The sequence below is a fragment of the Oncorhynchus masou genome, unplaced genomic scaffold, assembly GCF_036934945.1.
Source record: "Oncorhynchus masou masou isolate Uvic2021 unplaced genomic scaffold, UVic_Omas_1.1 unplaced_scaffold_1401, whole genome shotgun sequence".
NCBI lineage: Eukaryota > Metazoa > Chordata > Actinopteri > Salmoniformes > Salmonidae > Oncorhynchus > Oncorhynchus masou.
This window is the reverse complement of record NW_027003941.1, coordinates 136,703-154,707: the sequence shown is the minus strand read 5'-3', so window position 1 is coordinate 154,707 and position 18,005 is coordinate 136,703. Positions and strand designations below refer to the sequence as shown.

General features: G+C 48.5%; 1 protein-coding gene across 1 annotated transcript in view; it reads left to right on the top strand.

Annotated features, from left to right (window-relative positions):
- Nucleotides 1-200: 200 nt before the first annotated feature.
- The window catches only part of LOC135530632 (F-actin-uncapping protein LRRC16A-like), a gene marked incomplete at its 3' end in the record, with an annotated part of 151,605 nt that continues 133,800 nt past the window's right edge, over nucleotides 201-18,005 (top strand). The window contains exons 1-2 of the mRNA XM_064958917.1: nucleotides 201-207; nucleotides 678-775. Coding sequence (XP_064814989.1) covers nucleotides 201-207; nucleotides 678-775 — 105 coding nt within the window. The remainder of the gene's footprint in view (nucleotides 208-677; nucleotides 776-18,005) is intronic.

Below are 18,005 nucleotides of genomic sequence, written 5' to 3'. Positions count from 1 at the left end.
CTCTCATATTTGTAAGTGGGAGAACTTGCACAATTGGTGGCTGACTAAATACTTTTTTGCCCCACTGTATATATATATATATATATATGCAGAGAGAGAGAGAGAGAGAGATGACCCAGTTCTTCTATAAGCCAATTCTCATTGGATGAGCTTCCTGAGGGTGTGAAGAATCAATTTGAACTGCAGAAGCTGAAGTAAATATGACTGGTGACAAGGTTTAAATCTCCGCCAAGCAGGTGGGGGTTCAAAGCTAATAAAACATCATTATTTAGACCTTTTTAAAACATTACTTTCTTCCACTGTGGTTTGTGTGAATTATGGATTTAATTTGTTTTTTTTATTTTTGGTTTAAATGTTTTCTTTTTTATGAAAGCAGACTGGAAATCCTTTCCTGTTGGGAAATCAGTCCTGCTATAAGTGCAAGCTCACTTATATTTCATTGCGTAGCTTTGGAAAGTTGGCCTAACGATTTAATCAAGTTAATTTAATCAAATGAATACATTCAAAATGTTATGTCCTGGGTGCTCAGCTGCTTATTCGTGTAAACCTAACACTCTTCTCCTCTCCTCTCTTCTCCTCTCCTCTCCTCTCCTCTCCTCTCCCCCCCTCTCCTCTCCTCTTCCTCTCCTCTTCCTCTCCTCTTCCTCTCCTCTTCCTCCCCTCTTCCTCTCCTGTAGAGAGTGTGAAGGATGCAGTGGGGAGGAAGATGAAGCTCTCGGTGAAGAAGAGAGTCAAACTAGAGATCAAAGTTGACAAGGTGGAGAACAGAGTCTTGGTAAGTCACACAGATAAACTCTGATATGTTCACTTCTGAATGGGCCTTTCCTTTAGCGTTCTCTCTCTCTCTGCTCTCCTCTCTCTCTCTGCTCTCCTCTCTCTCTCTCTGCTCTCCTCTCCTCTCTCTCTGCTCTCCTCTCTCCTCTCTCTCTGTTCTCCTCTCTCCTCTCTCTCTGCTCTCCTCTCTCTCTCTGCTCTCCTCTCTCTTTCCTCTCTCTCTCTGCTCTCCTCTCTCTCTCTGCTCTCCTCTCTTTCTGCTCTCCTCTCTCTTTCTGCTCTCCTCTCTCTCTCTGCTCTCCTCTCTCTCTCTGCTCTCCTCTCTTTCTGCTCTCCTCTCTTTCTGCTCTCCTCTCTCTTTCTGCTCTCCTCTCTCTCTCTGCTCTCCTCTCTCTCTGCTCTCCTCTCTCCTCTCTCTCTCTGCTCTCCTCTCTCTTTCTGCTCTCCTCTCTCTTTCTGCTCTCCTCTCTCTCTGCTCTCCTCTCTCTCTGCTCTCCTCTCTCTCTGCTCTCCTCTCTCCTCTCTCTCTCTGCTCTCCTCTCTCTTTCTGCTCTCCTCTCTCTCTGCTCTCCTCTCTCTCTTTCCTCTCCTCTCTCTCTCTCTCTCTCTGCTCTCCTCTCTCTCTTCCCTCTGCTACCCTTCACTCATAGCTATGGCTTTGTGTTGTGGAAAGGAACACCAGTGGCCTGAACAGTGATACAATCCTCAGAGACTTCCTTACATTCATCCCACAGCCCAGGGGGCATCTTTCACTACACTGTGAGTAATGGTCAAAGAAGTCTGACCGTATCATTTTGTTGAGATCAATGCTGGGCGTTTGTTACTCTCACACCAGTTGTGTATATGTAGCATGAGGAAAATGGGTTTTCTCCAATTAAATGTTTGTCAAGAGTGCAGTAAATCTTCAGTCCATTTAATAATTCATTTCCATGGGCACATTAAAAATGCATATTGTCATTTTCTGTGTTTAATGGGACTGAGCACTGAGGATAGTTATCTGAAATGTCTTCTGTAAATCTTTGGGGGGATTAGACTCTGGAGAGTCATTAAGGAAGGGGAATAGGTATAGGGAATAGACTCTGGAGAGTCATTAAGGAGGGGGAATAGGTATAGGGAATAGACTCTGGAGAGTCATTAAGGAGGGGGAATAGGTATAGGGAATAGACTCTGGAGAGTCATTAAGGAAGGGGAATAGGTATAGGGAATAGACTCTGGAGAGTCATTAAGGAGGGGGAATAGGTATAGGGAATAGACTCTGGAGAGTCATTAAGGAGGGGGAATAGGTATAGGGAATAGACTCTGGAGAGTCATTAAGGAGGGGGAATAGGTATAGGGAATAGACTCTGGAGAGTCATTAAGGAAGGGGAATAGGTATAGGGAATAGACTCTGGAGAGTCATTAAGGAGGGGGAATAGGTATAGGGAATAGACTCTGGAGAGTCATTAAGGAGGGGGAATAGGTATAGGGAATAGACTCTGGAGAGTCATTAAGGAGGGGGAATAGGTATAGGGAATAGACTCTGGAGAGTCATTAAGGAGGGGGAAAAGGTATAGGGAATAGACTCTGGAGACTCATTAAGGAGGGGGAATAGGTATAGGGAATAGACTCTGGAGAGTCATTAAGGAGGGGGAATAGGTATAGGGAATAGACTCTGGAGAGTCATTAAGGAGGGGGAATAGGTATAGGGAATAGACTCTGGAGAGTCATTAAGGAGGGGAATAGGTATAGGGAATAGACTCTGGAGAGTCATTAAGGAGGGGGAATAGGTATAGGGAATAGACTCTGGAGAGTCATTAAGGAGGGGGAATAGGTATAGGGAATAGACTCTGGAGAGTCATTAAGGAGGGGGAATAGGTATAGGGAATAGACTCTGGAGAGTCATTAAGGAGGGGGAATAGGTATAGCAAATAGACTCTGGAGAGTCATTAAGGAGGGGGAATAGGTTTAGGGAATAGACTCTGGAGAGTCATTAAGGAGGGGGAATAGGTATAGTGAATAGACTCTGGAGAGTCATTAAGGAGGGGGAATAGGTAATTACCTAAATAGATATTACCTTTTCCCCCTCCTTAATGACTCTCCAGTGTCTATTCCCTATACCTATTCCCCCTCCCTAATGACTCATTTGACAAACTACTGGTTTCATTTTGCAAGCTACTGGTATCATTTGGCAAGCTACTGGCGAACTACTGGTTTCATTTTGCAAGCTACTGGTATCATTTGGCAAGCTACTGGCAAACTACTGGTTTCATTTGGCAAGCTACTGGCAAGCTACTGGTTTCATTTGGCAAGCTACTGGTTTCATTTGGAAAACTACTAGTTTAATTTGGCAAGCTACTGGAAAGCTACTGGTTTCAATTGGCAAGCTACTGGAAAGCTACTCTGTTCATTTGGCAAGCTACTGGCAAGCTACTGGTTTCGTTTGGCAAACTACTGGTTTCATTTGGCAAGCTACTGGTTTCATTTGGCAAGCTACTGGCAAGCTACTGGTTTCATTTGGCAAACTACTGGTTTCATTTGGCAAACTAATGGTTTCATTTGGCAAGCTACTACTGGTTTAGTTTTACTACAGGTGTAAATATGCAATGAGAGAGACATATTATATTTCTAGAGTGACGTGCGTGTGTCTGCGTGTGTGTCTGCGTGTGTGTCTGCGTGTGTGTCTGCGTGTGTGTCTGCGTGTGTGTCTGCGTGTGTGTCTGCGTGTGTGTCTTCGTGTGTGTGTGCGTGTGTGTGTGCGTGTGTGTGTGTGTGTGTGTGTGTGCATGTGCGTGCGTGCGTGTGTGTGTAGTCCTACCATCATTGATCCTACTAGATAGCAGTATAGTGCTAATGAGCTGGATGTAGACTGCTGAGGCTGTCACTGAGCCCTGTGATTGAAGGGTAAATTCAACTCCATCGGCTGCCTGAATTCTATTGCTCTAGATTCTATTGTTCTAGAATTCTATTGTTGTAGATTTGATGCTGCTAGTGCCAACTGACAGACAGAAGCAGGGGTTTGAGTCCCAGGGCCTGACAGACAGACAGACAGACAGAAGCAGGGGTTTGAGTCCCAGGGCCTGACAGACAGACAGAAGCAGGGGTTTGAGTCCCAGGGCCTGACAGACAGACAGAAGCAGGGGTTTGAGTCCCAGGGCCTGACAGACAGACAGAAGCAGGGGTTTGAGTCCCAGGGCCTGACAGACAGACAGAAGCAGGGGTTTGAGTCCCAGGGCCTGACAGACAGACAGAAGCAGGGGTTTGAGTCTCAGGGCCTGACAGCAGTTGGCTCCTTCTCCCTCCACAGCTCATTGCTCTAGTCTAGTGACTAGTTTCCTCATGAGATTCATTCATCATCAACTACTTGTATTGTGTTTGATGGCACCGGCCCAACCAATCATCTCTTCATCTCCGACGTTCAGCTATACTCTTAGGAAGAAAGGTGGTGTGTAGAACCTAAAAGGGTTCTTCGACCGTCCCCAGACGTCAGTGGGTCAGAACGTTTGTCAAGCCGTGTTTTCTGTTCTTAGTGTTGTAGATCTACTGTAGTATTATGGAGAAATCCTTCATGGAGGCAGTCAGGAGGAGTTTTACAACACAGACACAGACAGTATCATGCTAGCTGGGGCTTGTGTTGGCTGGGTGCTGATACAGAGAACAATATTATCATGTAGGAGTCCGTTATACAGTAGAAATGGACCACTGGAATTTATCTGAAGTCTGTGGAATTCAATTTACTCCACCCAGGCGGAAAAACAGAGAGAAAGAGAGAGTGGGAGGGGAGGGGGAGAGAGAGAGTGGGAGGGGGGGAGAGAGAGAGTGGGAGGGGGGGGGAGAGAGAGAGAGAGAGAGGGGGGGAGGGGAGAGAGAGAGAGAGAGAGAAAGAGTGGGAGGGGAGGGAGAGAGAGAGAGGGGGGAGAGAGAGCGGGGGAGGGAGAGTGGGAGGGGAGGGAGAGAGAGAGAGGGGGGGAGAGAGAGAGAGCGGGGGAGGGAGAGAGAGAGAGAGGGAGAGAGAGCATGAGAATGAAATGCTGACTTCACATAACAGCCGTTCAGTTCGTCTCACTGAACAAATAAGTGACTGTTTAAAGTATTTGTTGTTCCACTAGAGAGAACATAATTAGGGAGGAAGTGGCATAGAGAGAACGTAACAGAGGCAGACGGGCACCCATTGTCTGACCTCCCTGTTCAAGATTTTATTACATCTCATTAAGAAAGAGCTACATTATTATGTCTCTGGGATAGTGTGACAGAGAGAAAAACAGATGGGCATTTTAAATAGTGTATTTTCTGTATATTTTCCATCTTTATTGAATACTCATCTTAGTTGTCTGTCTTCCTGGTGCGTAAATATCCCTCCGGGTATGGAGATGGTTGCCTTACCTGTGTGTGTGTGTGTGTGTGTGTGTGTGTGTGTGTGTGTGTGTGTGTGTGTGTGTGTGTGTGTGTGTGTGTGTGTGTGTGTGTGTGTGTGTGTAGAAGTGTCAAACCCACCTCAGGCAGGCTGTGTCAGAGTATTCAGTCAGTGTTTCCTGTTAACTCATTAGACCCCGATGAGGTGGGTCACTGCTGTCTGTCACTGCTGCAGGGACATACAACGGGCTTTGTCACGTGTCTCTGTTTTCCCCAACAGTGTCTAAAACGGCATGACAGTGCACTTGTCCTAATGGCGTGTGAGTATTATCTATTTCAGAGTTAGTTACAGACCTCTGTCAAACACACATCCCGTCAACGTCACTCCAAGATGTCTTTAACTAGTAGGAAAGAAGCTTGAGGCTGGTCTCTCATAATAAGGACGTTAGGTGTGATCAATCAGAAGGAAAGGATGAGGGATGGAGGGATGACAGGATGAAGGAAGAGGAGATGGAGGGATGACAGGGTGAAGGAAGAGGAGATGGAGGGATGACAGGATGAAGGAAGAGGGATGGAGGGATGACAGGATGTCTTTAACTAGTAGGAAAGAAGCTTGAGGCAGGTCTCTCATAATAAGGACGTTAGGTGTGATCAATCAGAAGGAAAGGATGAGGGATGGAGGGATGACAGGGTGAAGGAAGAGGGGTGACAGGATGAAGGAAGAGAGATGGAGGGATGACAGGATGAAGGAAGAGGAGATGACGGGATGAAGGAAGAGAGATGGAGGGATGACAGGATGAAGGAAGAGGAGATGACGGGATGACGGGATGAAGGAAGAGGAGATGACGGGATGAAGGAAGAGGAGATGACGGGATGAAGGAAGAGGTATGACAGGATGAAGGAAGAGAGATGGAGGGATGACAGGATGTCTTTAACTAGTTGGAAAGAAGCTTGAGGCAGGTCTCTCATAATAAGGACGTTAGGTGTGATCAATCAGAAGGAAAGGATGAGGGATGGAGGGATGACAGGGTGAAGGAAGAGGGGTGACAGGATGAAGGAAGAGGGATGGAGGGATGACAGGGTGAAGGAAGAGAGATGGAGGGATGACAGGATGTCTTTAACTAGTAGGAAAGAAGCTTGAGGCAGGTCTCTCATAATAAGGACGTTAGGTGTGATCAATCAGAAGGAAAGGATGAGGGATGGAGGGATGACAGGGTGAAGGAAGAGGGGTGACAGGATGAAGGAAGAGAGATGGAGGGATGACAGGATGAAGGAAGAGGAGATGACGGGATGAAGGAAGAGAGATGGAGGGATGACAGGATGAAGGAAGAGGAGATGACGGGATGACGGGATGAAGGAAGAGGAGATGACGGGATGAAGGAAGAGGAGATGACGGGATGAAGGAAGAGGTATGACAGGATGAAGGAAGAGAGATGGAGGGATGACAGGATGTCTTTAACTAGTAGGAAAGAAGCTTGAGGCAGGTCTCTCATAATAAGGACGTTAGGTGTGATCAATCAGAAGGAAAGGATGAGGGATGGAGGGATGACAGGGTGAAGGAAGAGGGATGACGGGATGAAGGAAGAGGAGATGGAGGGATGACAGGGTGAAGGAAGTGGGATGGAGGGATGACAGGGTGAAGGAAGTGGGATGGAGGGATGACAGGATGAAGGAAGAGGGGTGACAGGATGAAGGAAGAGGAGACGGAGGGATGACAGGGTGAAGGAAGAGGGGTGACAGGATGAAGGATGAGGAGATGGAGGGATGACAGGATGTCTTTAACTAGTAGCAAAGAAGCTTGAGGCAGGTCTCTCATAATAAGGACGTTAGGTGTGATCAATCAGAAGGAAAGGATGAGGGATGGAGGGATGACAGGGTGAAGGAAGAGGGGTGACAGGATGAAGGAAGAGGGATGGAGGGATGACAGGGTGAAGGAAGAGAGATGGAGGGATGACAGGATGTCTTTAACTAGTAGGAAAGAAGCTTGAGGCAGGTCTCTCATAATAAGGACGTTAGGTGTGATCAATCAGAAGGAAAGGATGAGGGATGGAGGGATGACAGGGTGAAGGAAGAGGGGTGACAGGATGAAGGAAGAGAGATGGAGGGATGACAGGATGAAGGAAGAGGAGATGACGGGATGAAGGAAGAGAGATGGAGGGATGACAGGATGAAGGAAGAGGAGATGACGGGATGAAGGAAGAGGAGATGACGGGATGAAGGAAGAGGAGATGACGGGATGAAGGAAGAGGTATGACAGGATGAAGGAAGAGAGATGGAGGGATGACAGGATGTCTTTAACTAGTAGGAAAGAAGCTTGAGGCAGGTCTCTCATAATAAGGACGTTAGGTGTGATCAATCAGAAGGAAAGGATGAGGGATGGAGGGATGACAGGGTGAAGGAAGAGGGGTGACAGGATGAAGGAAGAGGAGATGGAGGGATGACAGGGTGAAGGAAGTGGGATGGAGGGATGACAGGGTGAAGGAAGAGGGATGACGGGATGAAGGAAGAGGAGATGGAGGGATGACAGGGTGAAGGAAGTGGGATGGAGGGATGACAGGGTGAAGGAAGTGGGATGGAGGGATGACAGGATGAAGGAAGAGAGATGGAGGGATGACAGGGTGAAGGAAGAGGGGTGACAGGATGAAGGAAGAGGAGATGGAGGGATGACAGGGTGAAGGAAGTGGGATGGAGGGATGACAGGATGAAGGAAGAGGGGTGACAGGATGAAGGAAGAGGAGACGGAGGGATGACAGGGTGAAGGAAGAGGGGTGACAGGATGAAGGATGAGGAGATGGAGGGATGACAGGATGTCTTTAACTAGTAGCAAAGAAGCTTGAGGCAGGTCTCTCATAATAAGGACGTTAGGTGTGATCAATCAGAAGGAAAGGATGAGGGATGGAGGGATGACAGGGTGAAGGAAGAGGGATGGAGGGATGACAGGGTGAAGGAAGAGGGATGACAGGATGAAGGAAGAGGGATGGAGGGATGACAGGGTGAAGGAAGAGAGATGGAGGGATGACAGGATGTCTTTAACTAGTAGGAAAGAAGCTTGAGGCAGGTCTCTCATAATAAGGACGTTAGGTGTGATCAATCAGAAGGAAAGGATGAGGGATGGAGGGATGACAGGGTGAAGGAAGAGGGATGGAGGGATGACAGGGTGAAGGAAGAGAGATGACGGGATGAAGGAAGAGGGGTGACAGGATGAAGGAAGAGGGGTGACAGGATGAAGGAAGAGGGGTGACAGGATGAAGGAAGAGGGGTGACAGGATGAAGGAAGAGGGGTGACAGGATGAAGGAAGAGAGATGGAGGGATGACAGGATGAAGGAAGAGGAGATGACGGGATGAAGGAAGAGAGATGGAGGGATGACAGGATGAAGGAAGAGGAGATGACGGGATGAAGGAAGAGGAGATGACGGGATGAAGGAAGAGGTATGACAGGATGAAGGAAGAGAGATGGAGGGATGACAGGATGAAGGAAGAGGGATGACGGGATGAAGGAAGAGGGATGACAGGATTAAGGAAGAGAGATGGAGGGATGACGGGATGAATGAAGAGGGATGACGGGATGAAGGAAGAGGGATGACGGGATGAAGGAAGAGGAGATGACGGGATGAAGGAAGAGGGATGACGGGATGAAGGAAGAGGGATGGAGAGATAACAGGATGAAGGAAGAGGAGATGGATTCAAAACTGTTCCAGCATCACTGGTTCACCTGTTTCAACACTGTTTCAGCATCACTGGTTCACCTGATTCAAAACTGCTCCAGCATCACTGGTTCATCTGATTCAACACTGCTCCAGCATCTCTGGTTCACCTGATTCAACACTGTTCCAGCATCCCTGGTTCACCTGATTCAAAACAGTTTCAGCATCACTGGTTCACCTGATTCAAAACTGTTCCAGCATCACTGGTTCATCTGATTCAACACTGCTCCAGCATCACTGGTTCATCTGATTCAACACTGCTCCAGCATCTCTGGTTCACCTGATTCAAAACTGTTTCAGCATCCCTGGTTCACCTGATTCAACACTGTTCCAGCATCACTGGTTCATCTGATTCAACACTGTTCCAGCATCACTGGTTCACCTGATTCAACACTGCTCCAGCATCACTGGTTCACCTGATTCAACACTGTTCCAGCTGTTTCATGAATTCTTCACATTCCCAGTTTGCACATTGGTTGGAAAGTGGAGTGGCAACGATAATGTGTTCCGTTTCCTTTCATTCTGTCTGGCTTGTGGTGGTGCATTATACATGAGACTGTCATTAGTGGTTAGGTTAGCCACAGCTCTGTAACACTGTCACAGGATTCCCTGTGCTAACTGGGTATCCTACATTATGTCTGGCTTGTACATTATACATGAGACTGTCATTAGTGGTTAGGTTAGCCACAGCTCTGTAACACTGTCACAGGTGTCCCTGTGCTAACTGGGTATCCTACATTATGTCTGGCTTGTACATTATACATGAGACTGTCATTAGTGGTTAGGTTAGCCACAGCTCTGTAACACTGTCACAGGTGTCCCTGTGCTAACTGGGTATCCTACATTATGTCTGGCTTGTGGTGGTGCATTATACATGAGACTGTCATTAGTGGTTAGGTTAGCCACAGCTCTGTGACACTGTCACAGGTATCCCTGTGCTAACTGGGTATCCTACATTATGTCTGGCTTGTGTATTATACATGAGACTGTTATTAGTGGTTAGGTTAGCCACAGCTCTGTGACACTGTCACAGGTGACCCTGTGCTAACTGGGTATCCTACATTATGTCTGGCTTGTGGTGGTGCATTATACATGAGACTGTCATTAGTGGTTAGGTTAGCCACAGCTCTGTGACACTGTCACAGGTATCCCTGTGCTAACTGGGTATCCTACATTATGTCTGGCTTGTGTATTATACATGAGACTGTTATTAGTGGTTAGGTTAGCCACAGCTCTGTGACACTGTCACAGGTGACCCTGTGCTAACTGGGTATCCTACATTATGTCTGGCTTGTGTATTATACATGAGACTGTCATTAGTGGTTAGGTTAGCCACAGCTCTGTGACCCTGTGCTAACTGGGTATCCTACATTATGTCTGGCTTGTGTATTATACATGAGACTGTCATTAGTGGTTAGGTTAGCCACAGCTCTGTGACCCTGTGCTAACTGGGTATCCTACATTATGTCTGGCTTGTGTATTATACATGAGACTGTCATTAGTGGTTAGGTTAGCCACAGCTCTGTGACCCTGTGCTAACTGGGTATCCTACATTATGTCTGGCTTGTGTATTATACATGAGACTGTCATTAGTGGTTAGGTTAGCCACAGCTCTGTGACCCTGTGCTAACTGGGTATCCTACATTATGTCTGGCTTGTGTATTATACATGAGACTGTCATTAGTGGTTAGGTTAGCCACAGCTCTGTGACCCTGTGCTAACTGGGTATCCTACATTATGTCTGGCTTGTGTATTATACATGAGACTGTCATTAGTGGTTAGGTTAGCCACAGCTCTGTGTCCCTGTGCTAACTGGGTATCCTACATTATGTCTGGCTAGCTGGGCTAGTGGACTGACTGACTCTTACTGTACAACTTTTAGCAGTTAGCCCCAGCTAGCACTGCATTCCTCTGAGAGAGAGAGGGAGAGAGGGAGAGAGGGAGAGAGGGAGAGAGGGAGAGAGAGAGAGATATGTTTATCATTAACCATACACTTTAATACCATTGAAATGGTAATATCTCTGGTCAAAATGTCTGAAAAGCCTGTAGAATCTGGGAGTGGGTCATCATTCAGCCTGGGGTTACACTCTATAGTAGAGGTTAAGCCCATCATGACTGTGTAGTGAGGGGAAGTAGAGGAGGAGGAGCCAAGCCAGTCCTTTAGTCCTCTCTGCTCTGGGTTTAGTGAACCAACCACCTGGGACACTGCTGGGACCTGCTTACTGTGGACAATTTAAATGAATACTGTCACCACCTGGCTGTACAACCAAGGTACATGAACAGAGTACAAAACTGGATTTTAGCTTACTCAGTTCACAGGGGAGGAGGTGTAACAGAATGTGTCTCCCTACCTCCCAGCATGCATCAGGCCCAGTCTCAGAGAACAGTCATGGACCGTTGTGTTTGTTTTTGCTCTTGTGTGGTTCATGGGCATTGTTCCCTGCTGAGGAAACTAGGCTTGGCAGCTAAACTCTGGCTGGTCCAGTGGCTTACTTCCTCTACAGCCCTGGGTAAACACACACACACACACACACACACACACACACACACACACACACACACACACACACACACACACACACACACACACACACTGGGCCTGCCAGGAAGGGGATGGGAGCGCAGGCAGGGTGGGAGGGGCATGGGAGCGCAGGCAGGGTGGGAGGGGCATGGGAGCGCAGGCAGGGTGGGAGGGGAATGGGAGTGCAGGCAGGGTGGGAGGGGCATGGGAGCGCAGGCAGGGTGGGAGGGGCATGGGAGCGCAGGCAGGGTGGGAGGGGCATGGCAGAACAGTCTGTGGCAGACCTGGATTCAAAATGCTTTAGTTTTCTGCGGAATCCGTTGTGCTTTTGGAATAGCAGATAGGCTGGGCTTGCATCGTCTGTTGTTGTGTGTTCTCCGTCAACCCATCTGCGTGTTCTCCGTCAACCCATCTGCGTGTTCTCCGTCAACCCATCTGCGTGTTCTCCATCAACCGATCTGCGTGTTCTCCATCAACCGATCTGTGTGTTCTCCATCACCCTATCTGTGTGTTTTCCATCACCCTATCTGTGTGTTCTCCATCAACCTATCTGTGTGTTCTCCATCACCCTATCTGTGTGTTCTCCATCACCCTATCTGTGTGTTCTCCATCACCCTATCTGTGTGTTCTCCATCAACCCATCTGTGTGTTCTCCATCAACCTATCTGTGTATTCTCCATCAACCTATCTGTGTGTTCTCCATCACCCTATCTGTGTGTTCTCCATCACCCTATCTGTGTGTTCTCCATCACCCTATCTGTGTGTTCTCCATCAACCTATCTGTGTGTTCTCCATCACCCTATCTGTGTGTTCTCCATCACCCTATCTGTGTGTTCTCCATCAACCTATCTGTGTGTTTTCCATCAACCTATCTGTGTGTTCTCCATCAACCTATCTGTGTGTTTTCCATCAACCTATCTGTGTGTTTTCCATCAACCTATCTGTGTGTTTTCCATCAACCTATCTGTGTGTTCTCCATCAACCTATCTGTGTGTTCTCCATCAACGGTTAATGAAGTATGACATTGGTTCCATTGCACCAGGCAAGAAAACAACTAGTATTTGAAGCCATGTCTACTGGTCTGGTCTGTGTCTGTCCTCTCCATACCTATTTTTAGCCCAGAGACCACGCTTATCACGGTCCACTAATGGTTCACTTCTTTATGTAGTCTCTGTTTGCTCTCTCTCTCTGTAGAGGAGTGGCAGAGAGTTAGCCTCAGCTAGCAGACCTCAGACCTGGGATGAGACGGGCTTTAATTTGGGTCAAATGACATCGTGTTTCATCCACCATCAGGCACATGACTACGACTGGTTAAGCTGCTTTTAAAAAGAACAGGCCATCGTGGTCTCCTGATCTGAAGGCCTTTTATAGCTGACCACTGACCAGACTCGATGACATTATGAGGTCATATCCTGGTTTAATCAGGGGGGATGTTTACATTGATAAATCCAGTTAATCCGATACTATAAGATATTGGTTGAAATGGAATCCTGTGTGCATTGTCATGCAGCTTGTTGGGCTTTGATGAAGTGGACAAAGTCTGGAATGACGTTCTCAAGCTGCTGTTCTGGTTTTTCTCTTATTCAGCGTTCGGTATATTGTAGGTCACTCCAGAAGTCCAGATTTGCAGTACTACTACCACTGCCCTGCTACCACTGCCCTGCTACCACTGGCCTGCTACCACTGGCCTGCTACCACTGGCCTGCTACCACTGCCCTGCTACCACTGCCCTGCTACCACTGCCCTGCTACCACTGGCCTGCTACCACTGGCCTGCTACCACTGCCCTGCTAACACTGCCCTGCTACCACTGCCCTGCTACCACTGCCCTGCTACCACTGCCCTGCTACCACTGGCCTGCTACCACTGCCCTGCTACCACTGCCCTGCTACCACTGCTCTACTACCACTGCCCTACTACCACTGCCCTGCTACCACTGCCCTGCTACCACTGGCCTGCTACCACTGCCCTGCTACCACTGCCCTGCTACCACTGGCCTGCTACCACTGCCCTGCTACCACTGGCCTGCTACCACTGGCCTGCTACCACTGCCCTGCTACCACTGCTCTACTACCACTGCCCTGCTACCACTGCCCTGCTACCACTGCCCTGCTACCACTGCCCTACTACCACTGCCCTGCTACCACTGCCCTACTACCACTGGCCTGCTTCCACTGCCCTGCTACCACTGCCCTGCTACCACTGCCCTACTACCACTGCTCTACTACCACTGCTCTACTACCACTGCCCTGCTACCACTGCCCTGCTACCACTGCCCTGCTACCACTGCCCTGCTACCACTGCTCTGCTACCACTGCCCTGCTACCACTGCCCTGCTACCACTGCCCTGCTACCACTGCCCTGCTACCACTGCTCACATAACTAGTTCTCTATGATGCATGATGAAGACTAGCTCACATAGCTAGTTCTCTATGATGTCCACAATGATACATGCACTAATCGTTAGCATGATGAAGACTAGCTCACATAGCTAGTTCTCTATGATGTCCACAATGATAAATGCACTAATTGTTAGCATGATGAAGACTAGCTCACATAGCTAGTTCTCTATGATGTCCACAATGATAAATGCACTAATTGTTAGCATGATGAAGACTAGCTCACATAGCTAGTTCTCTAGTTTGTTTGTGTGTTAAGACTTGACTTAAAAGTCATTGTAACCTTGGTTCACAGGCGCATGAAGCGTAATATAGCCTCCCTCCTTTCTTCCTTTCCTCCCTTCCTCCCTCCCTCCTTCCTCAAGTGTTGCTCCATTATGAAGCTATCTGATAATGTTATAATGAGGCCCAGCTGGGAGGCAGTTAGCACTCATAACAAATTTAGTCAATTCCAGAAGAATATACGGTCTCTTGCACACACTACACACACACACACACACACACACACACACACACACACACACACACACACACACACACACACACACACACACACATACATTCAGTATGGTGAGGGGTTGGCTGACTGTTTCTATATTCAGTATGGTGAGGGGTTAACTGACTGTTTCTATATTCAGTATGGTGAGGGGTTGGCTGACTGTTTCTATATTCAGTATGGTGAGGGGTTGGCTGACTGTTTCTCTGTTCAGTATGGTGAGGGGTTGGCTGACTGTTTCTATATTCAGTATGGTGAGGGGTTGGCTGACTGTTTCTATATTCAGTGAGGTGAGGGGTTGGCTGACTGTTTCTATGTTCAGTATGGTGAGGGGTTGGCTGACTGTTTCTATGTTCAGTGTGGTGAGGGGTTAGCAGACTGTTTCTATATTCAGTATGGTGAGGGTTTGGCTGACTGTTTCTATGTTCAGTATGGTGAGGGGTTGGCTGACTGTTTCTATATTCAGTATGGTGAGGGGTTGGCTGACTGTTTCTATATTCAGTGTGGTGAGGGGTTGGCTGACTGTTTCTATATTCAGTATGTTGAGGGGTTGGCTGACTGTTTCTATATTCAGTGTGGTGAGGGGTTGGCTGACTGTTTCTATGTTCAGTATGGTGAGGGGTTGGCTGACTGTTTCTATATTCAGTGTGGTGAGGGGTTGGCTGACTGTTTCTATATTCAGTATGGTGAGGGGTTGGCTGACTGTTTCTATGTTCAGTGTGGTGAGGGGTTGGCTGACTGTTTCTATGTTCAGTGTGGCGAGGGGTTGGCAGACTGTTTCTATATTCAGTATGGCGAGGGGTTGGCTGACTGTTTCTATATTCAGTATGGTGAGGAGTTGGCTGACTGTTTCTATGTTCAGTATGGTGAGGGGTTGGCTGACTGTTTCTATGTTCAGTATGGTGAGGGGTTGGCTGACTGTTTCTCTGTTCAGTATGGTGAGGGGTTGGCTGACTGTTTCTATATTCAGTGTGGTGAGGGGTTGGCTGACTGTTTCTCTGTTCAGTGTGATGAGGGGTTGTTTGACTGTTAAATTCCACATCTCTGTGCTTCTCTTTCAACTCCCCCTCTCAGCTTGTCTTGACATGACAGCCCAGATTACAGAGTATGGTCACAGGCAGGGGTCCACCTTGAAGCCTTCCTCCCTGGGTCGTAGTTCACAGTGGATAACTTCCTCTCTGGGTCTTAGTCCACAGTGGATAACTTCCTCTCTGGGTCGTAGTTCACAGTGGATAACTTCCTCTCTGGGTCTTAGTCCACAGTGGATAACTTCCTCTCTGGGTCGTAGTTCACAGTGGATAACTTCCTCTGGGTTTTAGTCAACAGTTAATAATTTCCTCTCTGGGTCTTAGTTCACAGTGGATAACTTCCTCTCTGGGTCTTAGTTCACAGTGGATAACTTCCTCTCTGGGTCTTAGTTCACAGTGGATAACTTCCTCTCTTGGTCTTAGTCCACAGTTTATAACTTCCTCTCTGGGTTTTAGTCCACAGTGGGTAACTTCCTCTCTGGGTCTTAGTCCACAGTGGATAACTTCCTCTCTGGGTCTTAGTGCCCCTATTCTCTGCTATAAACTAAAGTTCTCTCAGTGGTAGTGACCAGTCATTACATTCAGTGGTTTATAACTTAAACAGTTCAGAGTATAGTGTTTGCGTGAGAGTGATTGTTGCTTAGGGGTTGTGTGAGAACATGTGTTAGATTAGAATGCCTAACCATGCCACATGTACAGCACCAGAGGAGGAGAAGCTACATTTAGATCACACACACAGACACTATGGTCAGTGTAATTATAGGTCCTAATATATAATCCATACGTGGTCATATAAAGAGCTTCATGAGAGAGAGAGAGAGAGAGAGAGAGAGAGAGAGAGAGAGAGAGAGAGAGAGAGAGAGAGAGAGAGAGAGAGAGAGAGAGAGAGAGAGAGAGAGAGAGAGAGAGAGAGAGAGAGAGAGAGAGAGAGAGAGAGAGAGAGAGAGAGAGAGAGAGAGAGAGAGAGAGAGAGAGAGAGAGAGAGAGAGAGAGAGAGAGAGAGAGAGAGAGAGAGAGAGAGAGAGAGAGAGAGAGAGAGAGAGAGAGATCCCATGGGAACACAGTGTTCCCATGGTTGATGCTCCACAGGACAGTGAGGAGTGATGATAGAGTGTGATAGACCTCCAGGCTCCCTGCACCTCTACAGTACCTCAGACCTGTCTGGTCTGCCTCCAGACTCCCTGCATATCTACAGTACCTCAGACCTGTCTGGTCTACCTCCAGGCTCCCTGCATATCTACAGTACCTCAGACCTGTCTGGTCTGCCTCCAGGCTCCCTGCATCTCTACAGTACCTCAGACCTGTCTGGTCTGCCTCCAGGCTCCCTGCATCTCTACAGTATCTCAGACCTGTCTGGTCTACCTCCAGGCTCCCTGCATCTCTACAGTACCTCAGACCTGTCTGGTCTGCCTCCAGACTCCCTGCATCTCTACAGTACCTCAGACCTGTCTGGTCTGCCTCCCTGCACCTCTACAGTACCTCAGACCTGTCTGGTCTACCTCCAGGCTCCCTGCATCTCTACAGTACCTCAGACCTGTCTGGTCTACCTCCAGGCTCCCTGCATCTCTACAGTACCTCAGACCTGTCTGGTCTACCTCCCTGCACCTCTACAGTACCTCAGACCTGTCTGGTCTGCCTCCCTGCACCTCTACAGTACCTCAGACCTTTCTGGTCTGCCTCCAGACTCCCTGCATCTCTACAGTACCTCAGACCTGTCTGGTCTGCCTCCAGGCTCCCTGCATCTCTACAGTACCTCAGACCTGTCTGGTCTACCTCCAGGCTCCCTGCACCTCTACAGTACCTCAGACCTGTCTGGTCTGCCTCCAGACTCCCTGCATATCTACAGTACCTCAGACCTGTCTGGTCTACCTCCAGGCTCCCTGCATATCTACAGTACCTCAGACCTGTCTGGTCTGCCTCCAGGCTCCCTGCATCTCTACAGTACCTCAGACCTGTCTGGTCTGCCTCCAGGCTCCCTGCATCTCTACAGTATCTCAGACCTGTCTGGTCTACCTCCAGGCTCCCTGCATCTCTACAGTACCTCAGACCTGTCTGGTCTGCCTCCAGACTCCCTGCATCTCTACAGTACCTCAGACCTGTCTGGTCTGCCTCCCTGCACCTCTACAGTACCTCAGACCTGTCTGGTCTACCTCCAGGCTCCCTGCATCTCTACAGTACCTCAGACCTGTCTGGTCTACCTCCAGGCTCCCTGCATCTCTACAGTACCTCAGACCTGTCTGGTCTACCTCCCTGCACCTCTACAGTACCTCAGACCTGTCTGGTCTGCCTCCCTGCACCTCTACAGTACCTCAGACCTTTCTGGTCTGCCTCCAGACTCCCTGCATCTCTACAGTACCTCAGACCTGTCTGGTCTACCTCCCTGCACCTCTACAGTACCTCAGACCTGTCTGGTCTACCTCCCTGCACCTCTACAGTACCTCAGACCTGTCTGGTCTACCTCCCTGCACCTCTACAGTACCTCAGACCTGTCTGGTCTACCTCCCTGCACCTCTACAGTACCTCAGACCTGTCTGGTCTGCCTCCAGGCTCCCTGCACCTCTACAGTACCTCAGACCTGTCTGGTCTGCCTCCAGGCTCCCTGCACCTCTACAGTACCTCAGACCTGTCTGGTCTGCCTCCAGGCTCCCTGCACCTCTACAGTACCTCAGACCTGTCTGGTCTGCCTCCAGCCTCCCTGCATATCTACAGTACCTCAGACCTGTCTGGTCTGCCTCCAGGCTCCCTGCATCTCTA